The sequence below is a fragment of the Chenopodium quinoa genome, unplaced genomic scaffold (assembly GCF_001683475.1).
Source record: "Chenopodium quinoa cultivar QQ74 unplaced genomic scaffold, ASM168347v1, whole genome shotgun sequence".
Lineage (NCBI taxonomy): Eukaryota > Viridiplantae > Streptophyta > Magnoliopsida > Caryophyllales > Amaranthaceae > Chenopodium > Chenopodium quinoa.
The window spans coordinates 1,236,584-1,259,022 of NW_018743175.1; the positions used below are offsets into that span (position 1 = coordinate 1,236,584).

General features: G+C 34.7%; 6 protein-coding genes and 1 long non-coding RNA gene across 7 annotated transcripts; 6 read left to right on the top strand and 1 right to left on the bottom strand.

Annotated features, from left to right (window-relative positions):
• Positions 1–558: 558 nt before the first annotated feature.
• LOC110732344 (probable aquaporin TIP-type) lies at positions 559–2,682 on the top strand. Its single transcript, XM_021912277.1, has 3 exons — positions 559–778; positions 1,093–1,343; positions 2,066–2,682. Exons 1-3 carry the CDS (start codon positions 652–654, stop codon positions 2,438–2,440), a joined length of 753 nt encoding a protein of 250 aa, XP_021767969.1. The 5' UTR covers positions 559–651; the 3' UTR covers positions 2,441–2,682.
• A 493-nt stretch (positions 2,683–3,175) lies between these two features.
• On the top strand, positions 3,176–12,925 carry LOC110732345 (F-box protein At5g07610-like). The gene is made up of 2 exons (XM_021912278.1): positions 3,176–3,555; positions 10,580–12,925. Exon 2 carries the CDS (start codon positions 11,408–11,410, stop codon positions 12,605–12,607), a length of 1,200 nt encoding a protein of 399 aa, XP_021767970.1. The 5' UTR covers positions 3,176–3,555; positions 10,580–11,407; the 3' UTR covers positions 12,608–12,925.
• Positions 5,886–7,380, top strand: LOC110732815 (F-box protein At5g07610-like). Its single transcript, XM_021912819.1, has 2 exons — positions 5,886–6,906; positions 7,274–7,380. The coding sequence occupies exons 1-2, from the start codon at positions 5,886–5,888 to the stop codon at positions 7,378–7,380; spliced, it is 1,128 nt and encodes a 375-aa protein (XP_021768511.1).
• On the top strand, positions 8,583–9,927 carry LOC110732346 (F-box protein At5g07610-like). Its single transcript, XM_021912279.1, has one exon. The coding sequence runs from the start codon at positions 8,593–8,595 to the stop codon at positions 9,745–9,747; it is 1,155 nt and encodes a 384-aa protein (XP_021767971.1). The 5' UTR covers positions 8,583–8,592; the 3' UTR covers positions 9,748–9,927.
• Positions 12,926–14,370: 1,445 nt separating the features above from the next.
• On the top strand, positions 14,371–15,484 carry LOC110732347. Its single transcript, XR_002513475.1, has 2 exons — positions 14,371–14,905; positions 15,025–15,484. It is a non-coding gene; the product is annotated as an uncharacterized LOC110732347 (long non-coding RNA).
• A 3,430-nt stretch (positions 15,485–18,914) lies between these two features.
• Positions 18,915–20,102, top strand: LOC110732816 (F-box protein At5g07610-like). Its single transcript, XM_021912820.1, has one exon. The coding sequence runs from the start codon at positions 18,915–18,917 to the stop codon at positions 20,100–20,102; it is 1,188 nt and encodes a 395-aa protein (XP_021768512.1).
• Positions 20,103–20,643: 541 nt separating this feature from the next.
• Positions 20,644–21,849, bottom strand: LOC110732817 (F-box protein At5g07610-like). Its single transcript, XM_021912821.1, has one exon. It carries the CDS (start codon positions 21,847–21,849, stop codon positions 20,644–20,646), a length of 1,206 nt encoding a protein of 401 aa, XP_021768513.1.
• Positions 21,850–22,439: the final 590 nt, after the last annotated feature.

Genomic DNA, 22,439 nt, shown 5'->3' on the forward strand with positions numbered 1-22,439 from the left:
CTGCCTTCTCATAATCACTATGAACAACAAATTAACAATATATACGTACGTTCATCACCACTAACTATATGATAGGAGTAAGTAATAATGAAAGTCGTTATTTCATGTCCAAAGTCCACCTAATAACAACATAAAAAATTACTTGAAGATAAACCACTCCATCATATGATTAGATTCTTCTTCATCTTTTATTGCCATTTGCCAAGTCCACAACAAAATTTAGAGCTTAATTTAAGATTATGGATAAGTGTTACAGCTTTTTTAAGATTAAATTAAACAACATTCTTTGTTAGAGACATGGATATTCCAACGGACCAACATTAGAAATATACACCAAAGTTCTAAAGGTCATAATATTCTACTATTGTTATGTCTTTTGAGATTAGGTAAGCAAAGCTAGTTTAAGGGAGAAAATACAAGAGTATGCGCCTCATAATGCTCTATAATCAAAATTAAGGGCGGTAGGCCGGCGACTAATTAAAGAGTGCCAGGTCATTACGTGGGGTCGTTGGACGGTGCCACATGGATCAAGGGCATATATAAACAGTAGAATTATTTCATCTATTCATCACAATATACATCTTAGAGCTAATTAACCAAGTAATTAATCCCTTCAAATTAATTAGAGAGTTTTTTAATTTTTGTGGAAAAATGGTGAAGTTGGCATTTGGTAGCTTTGGTGACTCTTTTAGTGTTGCTTCAATCAGGGCTTATTTAGCTGAATTTATTGCCACCCTACTCTTTGTTTTTGCTGGTGTAGGATCTGCAATTGCATTCAGTAAGTCTACTACTTAAACCTTTTTCTTAGACTATTCTTTCACTAATAAATTTTTACTATGTTTAGGTTTAAAAGCCTTCTACTTCGTATGAAGTATTTTTATTTACAAGAACTTGCTCTCTTCACCTTATTTTTACTGATTAAAACATTTTTTTTTTGAAACTTATTTAAAGAATTAAAGGTTAAAATTTTAAAACTTGCGAATAGTTAAATTGTAAAAATTCACGACAAAATCATGTATCATAACGTAGCCATAATTCTTCGGAGTCAGTAATAATCTAAGACTGAATCTTATGTTTATGATTAATATGCAGGCAAGGTGACAGAAGGAGGAGCATTAGACCCAGCAGGGTTAGTAGCAGTAGCAGTGGCTCATGCATTTGCCCTATTTGTTGGTGTTGCCATGGCAGCCAATGTTTCAGGTGGACATTTGAATCCAGCTGTCACCTTTGGATTGGCTATTGGTGGACACATCACCCTTCTTACTGGCTTCTTTTACTGGGTTGCCCAAGTCCTTGGCTCTATTGTTGCTTGCCTTCTCCTCCAATTCACCACCAATGGCATGGTCAGCTTCTTTTCTCTCTCGATCCTTTTACTAGCTAGCTAGGGTCTAGGGAGTTATACGACTTTGTTTTCTTCATCTTATTCAAGTGTTTTGATTTGAATTTTTGACTTATTACTTTTTACTTTTATAGTTTAGACCGATATAGTCTGATTTGATTTAGACAAGGATAAATAATAGTATGGATAAGAAAATAACAAAGCCATAGATAAAGAATTTTAAACTTGTAGTAAAATAAGATTGGTAGATCTAGTTTTATTGCTCCACCTTATTAAAAGGCTACAATAAAGTTTTATGGTCACTTATTGTACACGGAGAATTTACATTGAGAGTCGTGCATATGTTGTTAGAGTACTTAACTTTTTAACCAATCGATATATTACATTTTTTTTTGAACAAAAATCGATATATTGCATCATTGTTGATATAAATACAAAATCTATAGGCTAAAGCCTACAACATTAGTTTCTTAAACCCTCTATTGATTTTTGGCGGGTTGAGATGAGATATTTTATTTATTTCGGAGTATGTAATCACTATAAATCATGAAAAATTAATATTATTTTAGATGGAGTACTGTATTACTATGTAATATAATAATGATAAAAAATACGGAGTATTGTCAAATGTCGTATACTTAATAGTACAAAAGTCAAAGTATTACGATTTTCATGAAACAAAAGGAGTAACGAACTTCGATATTGTGGTCTTAATTTTGAAAACAGAGCATTCCAGCCCATGGAGTAGCCTCAGGAATGAACGCAATTGAAGGCATTGTGATGGAAATTGTGATCACCTTTGCGCTTGTTTACACCGTCTACGCAACAGCTGCTGACCCAAAGAAGGGCCAAATCGGAATAATTGCCCCAATTGCAATTGGATTCATTGTTGGGGCCAACATCCTTGCTGCAGGCCCATTCAGTGGTGGATCAATGAACCCAGCCCGATCATTCGGCCCAGCTATTGTTAGTGGTGACCTTTCTCAAAGCTGGATCTATTGGGTCGGCCCACTTATTGGAGGTGGGCTTGCTGGGCTTGTATATGGTGACATCTTTATTGAGTCATATACCCCTGTTCCAGCCTCTGAAAGTTATGCTTAAGTTATTATTATCCTTTTCTTTTGTTTTCTCTTTTTAGTGGAAAATGCCTAAAAATTTGGCCTTTTTTTTTTTTTTTTTGTTTTTGTTTTTTTGGGTACACATGGAAATGCCCTAAGTTATGCTTATTGGGTGAATTGTAATGCACTTGTCTTTTTATTGTGTGAACTTGCTAATTTGCTAGTAAAAGCAATGTATATGATAAAAATTTCTTAATCGGTTATTTTATCCGCCCTTGTTTCCTTCTTTCCTGATATCATTGAACATTCTCCTCTACTTTAAGTTGGAGCAATTAAGATTAGTCATTTGTTTTTAATAATTTTGAATGTTTTGATGGTTGTATACATTGCTATATTGAAAAACTATTAGTATTACGTCGCCTTAAGGTCTTCCATGGACCCACTGTTTCATCTCGATCTTTTCGGTTATGAAGTTAGCATCTTTGCTTGGCAAGCTATCATTATGTTCGAGTCACATATAAGCTGGACTAATGTTAGGTATTTCACTAGGATCCTCTTCGATGACACATTATGGTTTTGACTAACAAAACTCTAAAACACGTTATAGGTGTTTTTTCCTTGAAAAGCACAGATTCAATCACAATGATATTAGCATTTTATAGTGTCGATATATGTGTTTGCTATGTAGACCATTTTGGTCTTTGTAGTGTGTATCTACTTCTGTCATATTTCTCAATGATATTTGTATTTATAGTTGGTTATTTATTTATATCGGGTGCTAGATTATGTTAACATATCAGCTTTGGTGAACCATTATTTTAAAAATTTCGATGCGACACACATATAGCTAGTGGGCTGAACTTTAAACCTGATTTAAGTAGACATACGAAATTTCGATACGACACAATACATAGCTGGTGTGGCTAAACCCGATGATGTCCCACACTCCCACTCGACTTGAGTGAAGTGTCAAGTCAACTCGACAGTATTGTGATGGTTTTCACTTCCTAAGTTCCTAGCTCATACAAAATCAAACAATCGAAGCCAAAATAATACCTCTAAAATTGTAGTGTTGCAGACGACGGATTAATGCCGACAACAGAGAGCTATCCGGAAGAGTTGAAATGTCTGCGCTTCTTTTGCTACCTTTCTTCCTTTGTATGTCCTCAATTACTTTATATCATGCCATTTTTTTTCTTTTTTTTTTTTTTTAATTTTTTTTAATTTTTTATTTGCAGCAATTTTCTTATACCATGTTAATTCCTATTCTTATTCTACATCACTAGAAGATGCTTAAATTGTACTATTATTGTCATTTATTGATCAAGAATTATTCTAGTATATTGCACTATAAGTTTATTATGAATTCTAATTAGTTATTAACCCCAGTAATCCCTAAACCTAAATTGTTCTTTCTAAATTTAGGAAGGGTAAGAAAAGATAATTGGAGAAGAGAGAGAGTTTGTAATAGGTTATATTTTCAAGTTTTGATTTTTTTCTTCCTGCCCTCCATTTCACAATTGCAAATTATGGTGATTGGAAAATTGGGTACATGAAAGTGTTGGATAATACAGTCTAATTTATAGTTTTGGTTGATTCAAATTCACATTTGGTGTTCGTTGGACATGAGTAAGATTGCCTCATATGTGTGGATATCAGGATATGCATTTGTTGGATGTCAGGCGAGCAACCGAGTAGCCAAACACAAGTCGAGTGAGGTTCCATCCTAAAACCGTGTAGCAAATTAGCAATACTGCAATAGTCATTACAAAGAGTAACTAAATCACCTTTCGTGGTTGTCACAATCTTTCAATGATGACATGATTGTAGCATTTTTGGGGTTTTTTTTGTAATTTGAAAAATAATGGAGAGTTTTGCCCCCCTTAGTAATTTTCTTGGGTCTAATGCTTTTTTAGGAGAATTGCATAGAGCCATAGACTTGTTTCAAGGGGCTGAGCTTGAACTTACAAGTTAAAATAGTTTTTGGTGTATATAGAACCACAAAGGGTATTGATGTAAATGTATATCCTTGGTAGTTGGTACCATACGCGAGACTTCACCAACTAAGCTAGCTAGCTATGACAATGGCATCATTATTTGCAATATACTTGCTGATTTAGTCTCTTTACCCAAAATACATTTGAATGATTGGCACTTATCATGTCAATCATGTGAGATTCCCTTGCCTACAGATTAAAATGTAGCTTCATAGAAGAGCGTAGCTACTGTTGATTATCTTCTTTCCAAAATCTTTGGCTGGATTTTATGATTTCCGCAGTCCAATTGGCCCTAGAGCTTTTTGTGAAGTTTTATCCGGAAGGTGATTTGCAAGTGATTGGATGTCACTTTATTTTAGGATCTTTTAAGCATGCATAATACCCTTGTAAGTGTTTAACTAATTGCTTCCTCGTTCTTGGGATGCTCCGAGAAATGCAGTTTGCTTATCTCTCTTTCCAGTTTCTACAAACATCCACAGTTTCCATCTTCATTGGGCACAAGGAAATAAACTCATCTATTTTTGCTCGGGCATATTGATTTTGTATTTGCCTACTGTCCTTTGTTTTCCTATCTGTCGAGTATTCCTAGTATACACATAGCTACGCAGTTATCTTCTTGAAAATTTAGAAACAAGCTCTTTTAAGTTTAAATTTCTTGCCTATTGGGCATTCTTCTAGTATAGATCATTAAACTACCATTTTTTTCATTGAGCTTTTTGGAAGATGCTTTTGCCTTCCCTTGTCATTATTGTTGTCTCCCAGCTGACCACTCCTCATAGTATTGGCAAGAAGGAAATTTCATTTTGCATCAGCTAGTTACTATCTGCTTCTTTTTTCTGATTTATCTAGTACCTACTACTGAGATTATGGAGCAATGTGAAGTCTTCCTAAATAGGCAGCCAACTGACTATATCTCTCTCAGTTGGATTTTGGTGTGGGACCCCTACTTCAAAACTGCAGCGTTGTCCTTGAATAGGCCAGGCAATGTTCTACTCTTCTGCTTGGGCTTGGGCTTGGGAGTTGGGACTGCCCTTACCCGTGCAGCCGTGCTCGCACTCTTAGTATAGTTGCCTTTGTACCGTTGGCTCAAATTTTGGTGGCAAGGTGAGATTAACTAAATATTAGTTTATGGGAAGATGATTGACTATTTCATGAAGAAGTGGTAGGTTTGGAGAAATTTTCTTAGTAATTAACAGAGGACATTGTCATAGTATGTTATTAAGCAGTGACTTCAAGCGTTTATCAAAGCAATCCAACTACCCAAGTTAAGAAATAAAAAATTGGTCTTGGCTGATGTATTGAGAATAAACTGAAAGCATATTACTCTCCTTGAGATATAAAATTGATTAGTAGAATTTGACTTCTTCCTGTTCCAAATTGTCCTCATCTTAAGTAGAAGGGCCAAGACTTTAGTGGTTTAATATTGAAGGTGGTTTGGGAATTCTTTGTATGAAAGTAAATAAATTCCACACATTTCAAATTCCCTGCAAGATGGAGGAGCCAATTACTGATCCTGAGTTTGAACCAACATCAGCTGAAAAAGTTGCAGGAAATGAGGATCTAGCAACAGAAATTTTCATTCATTTATCTGCAACTTCTATTGCTCCATGTCTACGAGTATCGAAGTGGTGGCTATCATTCATCTCAAATCACACGTTTATTTCAAGGCATAACCTTCTTTATCCCCCCTCCTTGTCTGGCCTGTTCTTGATCCCTGGACAAACTGCTCAACATCCTGAGGTTCATTTTCTTTCTCTCAACCATAGTAAATTTCATAGTCTTCCATTTGTTGCTTTTTTTAATTCCAAAGGTTTCCAAATCCTACATTCTTGCAATGGACTATTGCTCTGTCGATTAGGGCTGTCACATTATGTGTGCAACCCCTCAACTTGTCAATTAAGAGTCCTTCCCAGCTGTTCATACATGGATAAAGATTACACACTTCACTTGGCTTTTGATCCTCTCACTTCACCAAATTACAAGATTGTTTGTGTGAAAAAGGTAGGTAGTCAGCCATCTCATTACCTAATTGCAATCTTTTCCTCCAAAACTCGTCTATGGAGTCTCTCTCAAGAGCCTGTTTATGCACCTAACGAGTTAGAATTTAAGGATGGTGTCTTTTGCAATGGCGCACTTCATTGGCTAACAAGCAAATCTAGTGGAGCATATCTTGACTTAAAGACAGAGATAATTAGAGAAATGCCATTGCCTCCCAGGCGAGAAGAGGAGTCAGAATACAAATTCAAGTATTTTGGAAAGTCCCAAGGATACTTGCTTTATGTTATCTCACGCCCTCTTTTTAACCATTATGAGTTATACCAGATGAAGGAAGATTATTCTGGATGGGATTTGAAGTTTCGGGTTAGTCTCAATGTGTTAATTGCTAAATTTCCAGTTATGGCTAGGAACTTTGGGCGTCATCCTTATTTGTTCTCAGAGTTGGAATGTGACGTGTTGTGCATTTATCATGCTAGGGCCGATGGAGACATGGAAATTGTGTTGTCAGTGCCAGGTGAAGTCATATTTTTCAATCTTGAGAAGAATTTTTTTTTCAGTAGTTCAAGATAAAGTATTCCGTCCCTCTGATGTAACCATATGGTATAAAACCTATTTAGTCTATGAATATTTTGAGACATTGTCAGTTGTTTGATGCAGACTATCAATAAACTCTTGTATACCTTTTTTGTGAAATCAGGTGTTTAGATTTATATCGTGCAAAAATATTGTAAGTAGAGGATGCCATTAGCTAGCTTAGTCTGTGGAAAAACCTCATGAGTCAAGAGTCATGACTCATGAGGGTCTAGATAGATGCTTCCTTGGTGTCCTAGGGAAGCTCTGAAAATTTGTGCTGTATCCTTTTATAATTTCTGCTACTACAGTTGCTATCTTCATTGAGAATAAGGAGAATAAAGTCATACTTCGTGTGTATCTTTTTTGTAGGAATAATGGTTGTCTTATGTTTTTCTGCTTGTTAAATATTCCATAGATATGCCGCTTCGCATCATTATTCTTAAGTAGGAAGTATACCTGTAGATTATAGTTTATACTATTGCAGAAGTATTTTCTTTTCTGTTACACAATCTCCAGGTTCATTGTGGGTCCTTTAAAGTCATCTTGACCTTCTCAGACCGATACGTATTCTTGTACATATCATCCAGCTATATTTCGTAAAAATTTCTTTTTGAAAATGCTATTACCTTGCCTTGGCCTTACTGTTGTCTTGTAACCTAAAAACTACACATGGTGTGGCAAGTAAGGTGTAATATGAAATATTCCTTGATGGGCCGCCCATTAAGTACTTCTGAGTTGGAGGTTTGTGTAGGATCCTTATTTCAAACCATAGTGTTGTTCCTGGAAAAGGTAAGACAGTGTACTATTGCTATTTTGTTAGTCTTGATCCTTATTGATGTTGACAAACCCCCAAAAGAGGAAACAAACCTCTAGCTTATTGCTATTTTCTTAGTCTTGACTCTTCACTGCATCAAGTTAGGGTTTGGGATTGTATGGCGCTCACACATTTAGTGGTTAGTAGAGTTAATATTGTACTGTTGGCTGCAAATTTCTGTTACAAAGATCAGATATACTAATTGAGTTTTTGAAAGGAAAACTATGATTGATTTAATGTTGATATTCTATTTTGGGAGCAAACTTTTATGTGATAAAATCTGTTCAGCCTATACAATTTTCAATTTTAAGACTTTCTCTTTTGTTTGACATGATCATTGTTGGCCATTATCTTTGCTAGTTTTGAATTTCTTGACAGATTTATGAAAAAGAAAGATCTTTTGACATTTCATGAACAAGTGGAAGGTTTAGAGGTAATTGTTAATAAAGATAGCAAAGCAACCTAATTTTCAAGCTCCTTTGGTTTTTCTGAACTTTTTTATAATTTCTTTGGTTCTCTCCACGCCTCCTCAATAGAATAAAGATAAAGAGATTGATATTGACGAAGTTATTAATTTTTTTTTTTTTGTTATTATTTATTTTATATTATTATTATAATTTTTAAAATGAAAGCTTACTACTATCCTTGAGATATGAAAATGATTTTGGCTTGTAGAATTTGGCTTTTTCATCCTATTATTCCAAAGTGTCCTCATCTTAAGTAGAAAAACAGTAGTTTATTGAATCTGATGGAGGTGCTTTGGGATTTGTCTGTATGAAAGTTGATAAAATCCACAGGTTCCAAATATTTTGAATGATGGAGGAGCCAATTACTGACCCTCAGTCTGAACCAACATCAGCTGAAGAGGTTGCAGAAAATGAGGACTTAGCAACCGAGATTTTTAATCATCTGTCTGCAACTTCTCTTGCTCCATGTCTACGGGTATCAAAATTGTGGCTCTCAATCATCTCAAATCAAAAATTTATCTCAAGGCACAACCTTCTTTATCCTCCCTCTTTGTCTGGGCTGTATTTGGTCCCTAGACAAACTGCTCAACATCCTGAAATTCATTTTCTTTCATTCAAGAAGAATACATTTGAGGTAACTCCATTTGTTGCCTTTCTTAATTCCAAAGGTTTCCAAATCCTACAGTCTTGCAATGGACTATTGCTTTGTCAATTTGGGCTGTCACGTTATGTGTGCAATCCCTCATTATTTAGATTAAGAGTCCTTCCTCACTGTCCATACATGGAAAAAGATTACACACTTGACTTGGCTTTTGATCCCTTCAGTTCACCTGGTTACAAGGTTGTTTGTGTGCAAAAGCTAAGTAGTCCGCAGTTATTTCACCAAATTGCAATCTATTCATCTGAAACTCGCCTATGGAGTCTCTTTCAAGAGCCTGTTGTTGCACCTAACGAGTTAGACTTTAATGACGGTGTCTTTTGCAATGGTGCAATTCATTGGCTGAAGAGCAACTCTAGTGGAGCATATCTTGACTTGAAGACAGGAATACTAAAAGAAATGCCACAGCCTCCAAGGCATGAGGAGTCAGAATACAGATTTAAATACTTTGGGAAATCCCAAGGGTGCCTACTGTATGCTGTTTCGCGTGCTATGCTAAATGAATATGAGTTCTACCAGATGAAGGAGGACTATTCTGGATGGGACTTGAAGATTCAGGTTAACCCCACTGTGATGATTGCTAAAGTTCCAGCTATGGCTAGGAACTTTTTGCGACATCCTATGTTCACACTGCTTGAATGTGATGTGCTGTACGTTAATCTTGCAGGAAGGGATGAAGGTGTGGAAATAGTGTTTTCAGTTCCTGGTGATGTCGTTATTAGGAATCTTAAGATTAAAAATTACCTATTCATTCAAGATGAAATTTTTGGGGCCTGTGATGTAACCATATGGTACAAAATGTATTCAGTCTACGAACATTTTGAGACGCTATCTGTTATTTGATGCAGAGTATGTCAGTAAATCTGTGTTTCTCCTTTGTGAAGTCGGTTTTCCTGATATCTCTATATGATTTTATTTGCTATGTACTTATTTTGTTTATACTTGTATTTTTTTGTATCATTTTGTTTCTGGGATAGACCAATCTTAAGCTGAATTTATATTCATGATACTGTTTCTTGTAAATATTTAGCTTCTTTTATCGGTGTTGATGAAATAATGTATAATCATTGTTGGTCTTCTCTGGATATATCTCTATATGCTGGCAGTTGAATCTTGATGCAGTGTTCAACATTATCATAGAACATATATGAAGTGACAATTGCTACCCATCCAATTCCAGACAACTGACTTCTCTAACATCAAAGAACATATAAGAGCATGCCTATCTTTGGTGCCTTCTTTTCCCATTCGTTTTTCTGTGGCACCGTTTCATCCCATTCTTTGCTATCAAAGAATATTTGTTGTATATACTTCTTTCGTTATAAATCATCTCCCTTTTCCACATATATATCATCCATCTTTCTTCCCTGATTTCGTACAACTATATATCAGTTCTGAATTAAAGAGTTCTAACCCTGCATTTGGCTATCATACCAATTCTTCTACTGTAATTTTGATTATTAATTGATGCTCTTCACTACCCAACTAGATTAATGGATCATTTGATTCTTTTTTGTTACGACAGTAGAGAATGAAGAGCAATAAATATATGACCTCAATTAAGCAGCTTCCAGAAATTATATGAATGGAAAATACTGTTAAGGTTGGATAAATGGAGAGAAAAATATTGTAAGATTGTATAAATGGCATGCCTAAAACTGTCTACACCTTGCAGTGAAGGGAGGTGAGCAATTGTGCAGGTGCTGATCATCTACTGATTCCTTCATGTCCCGTGATGATAAATCAATAATGCTGCTTGACTCGCAAGCTGGAGTATCAAGAATCCTTTTTGCTGATGCGTATGCTCTCTTAACTGTGGAATATTGGAAAGGTAAAATCATGCTGTTGTATGATGTCTGAAACTTTAATACTGAATTTTAGTGTTTATTTTAAGCTGTGAAGTGATTCATCATTTGTTACACATTTCACTATTGAATCTAGCTGATCGACAAGCGAAGATATAAAGAGAGGTATGCACACTTAATTAATATCTTGGTTATGTTTCTGATCTGGATATTATTTGTTGTTTTCTTAAACAAATGAACAAACTTAAGCTTGACTCCTTCCAGGCATGACAGCTGCTTATTGCAGCAATCGCTCATCGATAGTCTTACATGCTATTGCAGTACATTTTTAATTTTTCTGATTTCACCTTTTATTGTTGTTTTATTTTGGCAGATGGACCGGTTAAACCTCTTTCGCAGTATATTTTTTTCTTTATAAACAGTTGACCTGGCATATTTGGAAGAGTTGCTCTTTCCTTGATGATATGTTTGTTGCCTAATTGTATGCTCTTTGGTTGCCTGGTCTTCATGCTGACGTACTTTTGATATTATTTTATTCTCTTATAAAAATTGGAAGCAGAAATGAAACAGACATGCTAAAAGAATAGAGGACTCCACGTAGTATATCTTCGACAAAATCGAATTTCTTACTAGGATATGATAGTGTATTGAGTTGGGACTCTTTTGGTGATAATATATCAACTGAATTAATAGGGGCAATGGAAATAGGGATGTGTAGCAACCCCAGTTTTGATCCATTGACCTTGAGTGGTGATGATGAGTACTTTTCTGCTGAGAGCAGCCTTGATATCGACTTACCAGCTGAGTTCATTGATGGGGATGATGAATTAGCTGCCGGGTTCTACTTCTCTTTGCCTGATCTATGGCTTCCAGAATTTGATTATGAGCTAACTGAGCCCTTGTGTCCTCCCATGTCTGACCATGATTTTCTTCTGTTCTACTCCCTTGACCCTCGTGTATCTGGCCTTGTGTTGATTCCGAAACATTCACCACAAAGACCTCAATTTGAGTATGTCTCCCTCATACAAAGTCAGACCAAGGTTCCAGATATTTCGTTTCTCAACAGCCTAAATCTTCAGATTTTACAATCTTGCAGTGGTTTGCTCCTTTGTCTTTCTCAGTCATCCCAAAAATATTATGTCTGCAATCTGGCAACTCAACACCCAGAGGTACTTCCTAATTTTGTTTCTGCGACCAACCATTTTGCTCTTAACCTAGCTTTTGACCCTTATACTTCACCTTATTATAAGATCATTTGTGTGCAAAAGCTAGAACTGCAAAAGCCACTTCATCAGATATCTATTTATTCCCGTGAAACTCAAACTTGGGCCGTCTCAGGTAAGCCTTTTGTTGCACCTGGTGACATAGATTTTAGTGATGGGGTGTTTTGCAATGGTGCAATTCATTGGATGAGACGTACAACAATAGGTCTGTACTTCAATGTGGAGGAAGAGATTCTGACAAAAATGCCTAAGCCTCCACTGAAGGAAGGGTATCCTTTGGTTAGCTGTGAGTACTTTGGGGAGTCTCAAGGTCATCTTCACTATGTAGTTGCATCACCAGAGTTGTCTTTTCTGGAGCTCTTTGAGATGAAGGAAGATTACAGTGGGTGGTTTCTGAGGAGTTTGATTGATTTAAAGGCTTTGGCGAAGGATTTTCCAATTATGGCTCGTAGGTCTAGCAACCCTCATCCTTTCTTGCCGCGCTATGAGTGTGATGTGTTGTCTGTTGTACAGGGCCATTATGATGAAGATTTAGAAGTTGTGCTCTCAATTCCTGGTGAAGTCATTACTTACAATCACGAGAAGAGATCTGCAAAAAAGCTGTGTGACTTAAAGGTAAGGCCGTATGAACGAGCAGTGTGGTATAGAGTTTATTCTTCCTATCAAGTACTTTGAAGAATTGCAGTCGAACTTCCCTTTGTACCTTAGCCTCAACCATGCTTCATAGTCATATCATACCGAGCACACATTTCAGTCACAGTTGTTGGTTTCTAGCGTCTGACATGCTCAGACGTGAATCTGCAGTGTAGAAAAGAAGGGTGAATTGAAGCACAGACAGAATCAAGAAAAATATGTTTGTTTTTATCACACATATTTTATTGATATGTCTTGATTTACTTTGGATGTGCGATTGTGTCCCTTTAGTTTTGCCTTGGTTTTGTTCGTCTTGAATAATTATCATGTATACTATGAAGTTTAACTTTTGTTTTATGTAATTTTATTGGCATCTGTCTTCAGAAAATATACCCTGTATTCTCAACTAGTCATAGAAAAGGTTTAGTACATTAGAACATTGATGTGCGAAGTCTACGGTTAGATTTCATTCTTGTGGTGACTACCAGCAATCGCTGCGCTTTTACAGTACCTGATAACCTTCTGCTTAGTAGGTATTGTTGTTTTAGAGTTTTTGTATGTACATAGCAAAGTTCACGAGTCTAGTACTCTAGTATTCTTGAGCCACTTTAATCTCAGCTTGGTTAAAGCTTGGTCTGAGTGTGACCTAGAATACAGACTTGAATGAGTAAGGTAGGCTTTAGAAACTCACGAGCAGGCTCAAATAAAATAATGAAATTTAATAGGTTGGCTTTATAACTCGATAAGACATTCAAATTTTTTGAGTTGTATAACTTTATACATTTATTGTGCGCTACAAAAAAAAAAAAAAGTGCGCTACAAAACAAAAGAGTGCTTTGCTATTATCTTCTCCTATTTTTTTGAGACTAAATGAGACAAGTAAAATGAGACAAGTAAAATGAGACTGAGGAAGTGTAATTTGAACTTAATTTCGAACTTTCATTTGAATTTTTTTTTTCCACATTTTATTGTACTTATCTTTAAGCGCTAGTATTTCAGTATTCCCTCTAATTATATTTGGTGAAATGAGATATATAATGAAACTATACGTCATCGTGATGAATTTTATCATAACTTTCTTTTCAAATGCAATGTTTCAAATGGGACAAAAGGACCTCATTTGGCTAGCTCCAAAGATGACAATATTTTAAGGAAAACTTGTATGTTGTATCATGGCATCATTGGTATGTATGCACGTTCAGACTTTAGACTTCCTCTTACAAAATCGTGTTTTTGTCATTAGCACCACTAAACTACTTCGACACCATTACTACAATGAACAAAATTGCACTTTGAGCTGATTTTTCCATCTAAATTTTTTAATCTCATTAATTAATTGGTCTAATCCTTAAAAAATTGTCATGAGATAAGGAACAATTAATTAGTTAATGAGATTGGCCTACTAATTAAATTTTTATCTTTTTGGATGTATCCACTGTGACGCAACTGTAAAGATATGCTTGCATGTTACATTTATATATTTTTATTTTTATTTTTATTAGGTGCAAACCATTATTTTAGTAGATCAAGGAGACACCCTGATAGTCTAGGTTGAGAATAAAATTGAGTTAATATAGAATATATATTTGGGAAATCAATTAATTTAATTTAGTTAGAGTCGAGTCTGAGCTGGTTTGGTTCGAGTTGAGTCTGAATCATAAACTGTAAATATGAAAGAGAACTTTATTAGTCAAAGATTATAGGTAAACAAAAAATATAAATTCAAACAAACTTGATCAAGTTTTCTATACTAGCATAATTATTAATGATTTAACGTTCATGAGAAATGTGTAACTCCAGACTTTGTAGCAGCATCTTTTTTAGGATTCCAGAATATAATATAATAAAAAATTATTGTACCCTAATAATTAAGATTGACCTTATCCCCACGGCTCAATCACATAATTATGCAAGCAAAGCATATTCCTTAAATTTAGCTTAGATTTTGCAGATTCAACCAACTTTACCAATTTTTTATTTTATTTTATTTATTTATTTATTTTTTCCGGTAAGATACAAGATACCCCTCCTATCACAGGAAGGGTATTGGGGTAAGAATTAAACCCCGGTCACGCCGGGGGGAGATGGAAGGATTAACCATCCCTCCACTCCTTGATCCACAACTAACTTTACCACTTAGTTTTCCAAACTTTGCACAATAATTAATGAGATAATCATCCCCAATTATTATACACATTAACATTAAGAATATAATAATATATCTTTATCTATATAAACATAGTTTAGGCTAATACAATATCAGGGGATGTCACTTACCCTGCGAATTCATTGGCAATGCCTAAAATATATCCCAACTTCTAAATCATTTTGTTATATCAGGTACTTATATATCCCCTTCTATCTGTTCTTTTCTATCCTCTTAATTATTTGTTCAATATCAAACACAGAAATATGTTTAGTGTGTACTATCTGTCAACTTTAGTTCCTATCTTGTTCAGATTCTATTATATAGCAGTGGGTTGTTACTATGTCGCGGTAAGCTCTAGTTATAACTATGCAATCGTAATCCATGGCAATTGATGAGCACGCGACCTGGTCTTTTGCAATTAGAATTTGGACTTGATCATACAGGAATTGGTGTACAAGGATGCAATTAGAAGAAATATTTATTCGTTCTTATAGATTTATCTAGTACACCACAAAAATTCTATGTACATTATTAAGGGTTCGAATTCTTTAGGAGATTATACATTTGTATTCTAAAAAATGTACTTGCCTAAATTATGGCTGTATGTAGGGGAGAAGGGGAAATTGTAGGGTGATCAAGTAGCATCCTCCTCATATCGATTAAGCCGTGCTCTCAACTCGATCATCTCTTTGGATCATCCTTCTATGTATTATAATGTCTGATTTATGAAGTACAAGCCTGTTGCTATTTACTTCAGAAATGTTGCATGAGATGTGAGATTTTGCTTTGTTTTCGCATTGAATTGAAAGAAAAGGTGAACAGAGGTAGAACAGTCTCCACATAAATGACATCACAAATTCCAAATTTGTTGAGCTTTTGCATAATATTTATGATTGAGTGTGTTTGCTCATGCTTCCACCAACCTCGGATCTTTTACGTTTTACGCGATTTACTCGTAAGGAGCCCCCCTTTGTTTCCACTAATCACATATACTTCCCAACAAAATACGAAGTTGTAAAATATAGGAGTACCATGAATTAGTAACAGAGAATTGAAAGTTTTAGTACGTACATTTGAACATTGACAATTTCATATCTGCAACCTTTGCCAGCAGTCTATCCTTAGCTTTCATTATTTTGCTGACTACCAGCAATATCGTTGCACTTTTTTGTACATAACTAGCAGAGCTGATGAGTCTACTTGTCTAGCGTGTTCATGTGCCACATTAACCTTAGCTCGGATCCAATCCATAGCAAAGCCGAATTAGTTTGTATTCGATCCAAAATCTGAATTAAAATAAACATTTTTTATTGGTCAAATGACCTCATTTTTATAATAATAAAATTAGAAAATATAAAATATTAAAAATTACTCCGTCCACAGTTATAAAATACGAGTATATATATAATACAAGTAGTTGTTTAATACTCCGTAATAATTTTAAAAATTTAGAAAAATCATGGCTTGTTTAGCTTATTTGTACCAAAAAAAAATTTCCATTATCTTTTAAAATTCATCTTTAGTTAATCAAACACCATTAATTTTTTTAATCATCTTTCGAATAACTGTAAGTGAAGGGAGTAATAATTTTGAATAGACTCATAAAAACTTTGAAAAATGAGATGAGTGTTAAGCATAAGAAGATATAAACCTAACAAAAAAAAAAAATGATTGTACAATTATACTCCGTACTTCACAATTCAGATGACATTAATATTTCAAAAATTAAAATTTAGATGACATTAATATTCCAAAAATTAAAAGGATTTAAAGATAAAAATGATAACACAATAGGAAAATAATCATATTACTTTTCTTCCTAGAAAAAATTCATACTACTTTCGAATAAGTTTTAACTAAATTTATCAACCCTACAAACATCAAACATTTTTTTTTTTAAAAAAAAAAAAAAAAAAAAAAAAAAATTCTTTACAAGTATAATTTTGTATCTAGATATTATTTTGTAAACCGATATTTTCCTTATTTTTTTTTGGAATGAATTGTGCTCAACACAAGTCTCGAATCAAAACCCATCAAAACACAACATTTCAACATCCACAATCCTTCCCCTCACCCTAAAACACAGCGTGTTTAGAGAGAAGAAACTCTAACAGAATGTCTAACCAACTAACTTGGTGTAAAAACCTTACCACCAACTTAGTCCAAGTCAGCAATAATCTTAAAATATCCTAATAATATCTTAACAAGAATAATGGTAAGTTTCATCCAGAAAAAAATAAATATACATACTAGTGTATGTAAGATTTTATTAACGAGTATTTTAATTTGCTCACAAAATGCATATGAATCAATGTATTTATATTTTAACAAAATAAAATAGATTCGACTGTATTGTACACAGCTATAAGGTAAAGAAACCCCACCTTCACCTCATGCTAACTTGGTAAGGTTCCAACCCCAAATCTGACGTTGAAAAATATCAGCAAAAAGGTTTGTTTAATCAATATCAAATCACTCATCAGTCGCTCTATTTGAATAATTCATCACCACTTACCATAGCGAAAAGAATTTAATTCTCTTACAACAACTCCTCTTACAATATGGTTGCTCCGTATTTGGAGTACGAAAAATATACTTATGTCAAAACACAGGCTCTATAATTTTGGGGTAAATTCAAGTTTCTCTCTGAGATAAATCTGTGAATATATCTCCTCTCACAATCTAATCATTTTATTTTATTTTTTAAATGATAAAAGTAAAATAATAAAGAGGCACAGAAATCCATGCATAAAGTTGTGAGAGGAGATAAACTAAAATTGTTAATCCCTCAGATTAACTGGGCCTCCCTCATAATTTTGAGGGTTACATAGTAACGATTTATGGATTATGTTCGAGAAAAAAACACAATGTTCATCAATTTTTGAATTCTATATGCCAATATAGAATAAACAACCACCTGAATCACCTGAGTTGATTAGCGATTTTAATATGTTGCTTCGAAAGATTATAGGCGCATTTTATTTTCCTAATTTTCCTTATTTGAACTTAAATAAAACGATTTGGCCTTGAAAGTTTGCTTTGATTACTTTGAGATAAAGTATAATTGTATATACATAGTACATACGGTGTATTATTTACAATGCTCAGATGCTCTATACAAATGAGGGGGCAGTGTCTATTTTTGTCTATTTATAGAAGTTTTTGCCAAGTGCCTGGAAACTTTGATAACCTAGAATGTTCTAATCTCCTTATTAGGGGAGTTCTACTGTTCTAGACACTAGCCTCCTATAAGCTTCTATGTATATATTTGAATTTTTTACGAGTAATTTTTTTAATTTTTATGTTTTACGATAAGAAGGATCCCAACCTTCATGATTATTTTAGTTCAGTATTTATGGATTAGACACAAGTTTCTTACCAACCGAGCCAACACTTTATTGGTTTTCATGTACAGATGTGATATTGGGGCTTACCCCTCGGCTTCATTAAAGAAAAAAAAAATGTAAGACTCTTATATGTATATAGAACTACTAGAAGTGATGTACTTGTATTCCGTATTTGAAGTTAATACTTCAAAATTTAGAGTGAGTTGATATGTTACGGAGAGGATATGGACAAGTACACCCTAAAATTCATCCCCGTCTCACAACCTACAGCGGGTACTCGTACTAATTTTATATAATCTCCATCTACAAGGCCACACCCCATCGTTCACCAAACCTTCACCATTCTCGTCTAAACGGGGCACCCCACTGATGTCTTTAGACCTATCCTCACACAATATGACGTCCTTTGAAAAGTCCTAACTACATGGAAAAATTGGTGATAAGGCTTATTTCTGATGGAAAAACTAATGTAAACCATTGACTTCCTCCAAAAAGTCCTATATATAGATTAACTGAGGTGGTCTTCCCCTTCTCCACTGAACTCAGTCAACCATTATTTTGGAATTGAAGTAGACAGAGGAGGACTTTGTAATAATTTATACTCCTAAAATAGTCTTCTTATACTGATGACTTCATCATATCATAAAACAACAGTAAGTTATCTTCATAAATAATACAATTTGTTTATTTAAACGAATTCTATTGGAGATGAAAACAACATGAATCAGCTCATTCAACCAATTTGATAAGAATGAATTATTCACATTGTGGACATAGTCTTTTGCCTTGATAAAGAAGGATTCAGTGATTTTATAAAAGGCAGGGGTGCAGATTTTCTTTTTCGAGTTCTGAAATGTCTCAAATAGTGAATGCCAATTCAACTACACTATCAAACACCACAAACTCAGCTGAAACTATTGCAAACCATGAATATTTAGTAGGTGAATTTTCACTCCACTTGAATGTGAAACCACTTATCAGCTTTAGAAAGGTATCATCTCTATGGCGCTTATTGTTCTCGAGTAAATGTTTTGTATCAAGGTACAATCGTCTTCATCCGCCCTCACTTTCTGGCCTCTTATTAGTCCCAAAATATCGAACTAAGAAGGAAAATGATCAAATCGAGTACATCTGCCTTGGTGATCAAAATGAATCAGTTACCCCGGTTTTTCCCTTTAAAGACATGACTAATGTCACACTACTACAGTCTAGTAATGGATTGTTGCTATATTGCAAAGGGGAAAAATACTATGTTTTCAATCCTTCAATCCAAGAAAAGATACTCCTTCCTAGTTGCCTTGGTGATTTTTCTCCTACAAGCCCTTTGTATTGCAGCCTCGCGTTTGATCCTTTGATTTCACAACACTACAAGATCATTGGCCTTACAAAAACAAGAAATAATTCTATGTACAAGATCTTTATCTATTCATCGGAATCAAACCTTTGGACACCCTCCAAAGCGCCGGAATTTTCTGCTCCTCGTGATATAGACTTCACGAGTGGTATATACTGCAATGGCTCGGTCCATTGGACTAAAAGGACGAAGAGGGGCTTATACTTCGACATAGAGAAGGAGACGATAAATGACATGCCAGAGAATCCTAGACAAGAGCAATATAGTTGTGAGTACTTTGGCCACTCTAAAGGGTACTTGTGTTGTTTGTTTACCATGGAAAGTTTGCCCTACTACGAGCTTTTCGAAATGAAGAAAGATTATTCAGCATGGGATTTTAAATGTAAGATTGAGCTCGATGTATTAGCCTCGCAGTTTCCAAAAATGTCCATGAAGACTAACTCGCGAAACCCTCATTTTCTGTATCAATGTCACGTACTATCAGTTTTCCGCGGTCATAATGGGGAATTTGAGGAGATTATTATGTCCATTCCTGGTGAAGTTATAGCCTATAACTGTAAGGAAAAGACTTCCAGGCAAATATACAAATCAAGAAAAAGTGAAAAAGAGAAGAAAATATGGTATGGTATTTATCAAGTTTATGACTTTGTTGAGAGCATTTCTCCTGTTTCTTTTTTAACAACTTAATTTTAATTGTATTAGTTGTATATATGTAGTTTAAACACTTGACTACTTCAATTGTATAACTGTATATACTGATTTATGTTATTTGTCTGATATGTTCTGACAAATTGAAATTTTTTTGTATATATATATGTGAAATAATGTTACTGTACAGAGTTCATAGTGAATTTCCTCTTCCTTGCTCTAAATCAAATCTTCATTTTTTTTTTGCTTTATTGCTATTTCCTAACTTAAACCCCTCCCTATTAATCTTCCTGTTAAAAATTTGACACGAATTTTAAGAAAGCTAACAAGAGTTGGGCCGAAAAATTGTCAAATTTCAAAATAGTATACACGAAGATAATTATGGCACGGAGATGGTAACCTCTTTATTTACAAACTGTGATAATGTTAATAAAAGACAGGTCTACTTTAAATACAAAGTCTATACATTTCAAACAACAAAGCCTTCACACAATCACACTACTTATTTACAAAGTCTACATGGATTCATGGAGTATGCCTTCGATCACCCTATTCCAATCACTTGAATTGGTCCTCATTCTTAAAGAGGAGAAATGGTTTCATAATATTCGTAGGCAGAGTAAACTCTATACCATACGCGCCTCTCTTCAGCACGAACCTTCAAGTCACAAACTTTCCACGAAGTTTTCATCTTGTGATTGTAGGCAATAACCTCACCGGGGATTGAGAGCAAAACCTTATAATGACTATTTTTATTTTGTCCTCTAAAAACTGATAACACATCACACTCATAGCTCGAGTCCATATAGCCACCAAGAGACCTACGAGCCATGCTTGGAAATTTGCGCGCCAATGCACCAAGATCGATCCTAAATTTGAACAACCATCTTGAGTAATCTTTGTTCATCTCAAATATTTCAAAATGTCTTAGGCTAGGGGATGTAACAACATATTGTAAAAAGCCTTGTGAATGGCCAAAGTACTCGTATATATACTGATGATGAAGATCATGCTCTTTCGTTGGTAACTCAGGCAATGATTTGAGGCATTTAGTATCGACATTAAAATACAATCCCTTAGATTTAGAACCTTTAATCCAATGAATATTACCATTGCAATAAACCGTGTGACCAAAATCTATTCCCTCAGGCGCGACAAAGAGTTCATTGTGAGGCATCCATATACCAGTTATTGATTCATAAATTGAGATTTGGCATAGGCCTTGATGTTCATCAAGTATTTGAACACAAATAACGTTGTAAGCATGCGATCTTAAAGGATCATAAGCTAATGAGAGCTCGAAATGATATACCTTCATGAAGGTATTTCTAGGGAGATCAACATATTGTTGCGTTGTAGGATTGCACACATGATATGTTGTTATGTGTTGTTTGCCAACATAATTTCTTGAGCAAAGCAAAAGCCCATTGCAAGATTGTAAGATCTTGAAACCTTGGATGGTAAGAAAACTTATCGACGGTGCATTTGGGTGGTGATCATGATCATATTGACTTAGAGAAAGATATTCGATTTCAGGGCAGTAACTGATAATTTTAGGAACCAAGAAAAGGTCAGAGAAAGAAGGGGGGTGAAGGAGGGAATAACGACGTTCGAAATATGGATTTGAGATCATAGAAAGAAATTTCTTGGATATACATTTGGACTTCACTAGAGATTTTGGAGATAAACTGAGTAATATTTCATCTGCTAAGTCTTGGTTACCAATAATGGCTTCAATTAGTGTTGAATCAGCTGATGTAGTAGATATTGATGCTGCTTTCTTCATTAGTAGTATTTTAATTTTGAATTATTGAATTTAGTCTTAATACAATTTTGTTTATATAATGTGATACTATATCAAAGTATGCTTCTGGTTGATGATTCAAATAAAATTGATGTGAAGAATAAAAGTATATACATTTATAATTTATTTAAAAGATTACTTGTGCTTCAAGCTCGTTGATTAAGACTATGTCCTTGGTAACTTCACATAAAAGATTGCGTGCAGGCAATGAAAAGTCTCTTGCTAATACTACTTTACAAAAGACTATTCAAAATCATGTAACCATGGTTGAAGCTAGAGGTGATATAAATTTGAGTTGCGTCAGGTCTTAACATCAAATATCATGCTCAAACCCGCAGTGGGCTTGTCGGGCCAGAGCGGGCTTTTTCCAGGCCGATTCGGGTTTTTAACTAAAAATGGTGTTCTTTGACTTGCTCCAACCTGCCATTTTATCAGGCCGAAACATAGTTGATCACCTCTAATTAAAGCCCAAATGCCCAATATTGGTGTATATACATTATCACACTCTCGCATATGAGATTCCCGTGGTAGATGAGATTTGAATTCGCGAGCTTCTTATCAAATTAATTAAC

Coding starts and splice junctions, on each gene's coding strand:
- LOC110732344 (XM_021912277.1), top strand. CDS start 652: ATGGTGAAGTTGGCATTTGGTAGCTTTGGTGACTCTTTTAGTGTTGCT. Junction 779..1,092: donor AGGATCTGCAATTGCATTCA/GTAAGTCTACTA, acceptor ATTAATATGCAG/GCAAGGTGACAGAAGGAGGA. Junction 1,344..2,065: donor AATTCACCACCAATGGCATG/GTCAGCTTCTTT, acceptor TTTTGAAAACAG/AGCATTCCAGCCCATGGAGT.
- LOC110732815 (XM_021912819.1), top strand. CDS start 5,886: ATGGAGGAGCCAATTACTGATCCTGAGTTTGAACCAACATCAGCTGAA. Junction 6,907..7,273: donor AATTGTGTTGTCAGTGCCAG/GTGAAGTCATAT, acceptor CTGCTACTACAG/TTGCTATCTTCATTGAGAAT.
- LOC110732346 (XM_021912279.1), top strand. CDS start 8,593: ATGATGGAGGAGCCAATTACTGACCCTCAGTCTGAACCAACATCAGCT.
- LOC110732345 (XM_021912278.1), top strand. CDS start 11,408: ATGGAAATAGGGATGTGTAGCAACCCCAGTTTTGATCCATTGACCTTG.
- LOC110732816 (XM_021912820.1), top strand. CDS start 18,915: ATGTCTCAAATAGTGAATGCCAATTCAACTACACTATCAAACACCACA.
- LOC110732817 (XM_021912821.1), bottom strand. CDS start 21,849: ATGAAGAAAGCAGCATCAATATCTACTACATCAGCTGATTCAACACTA.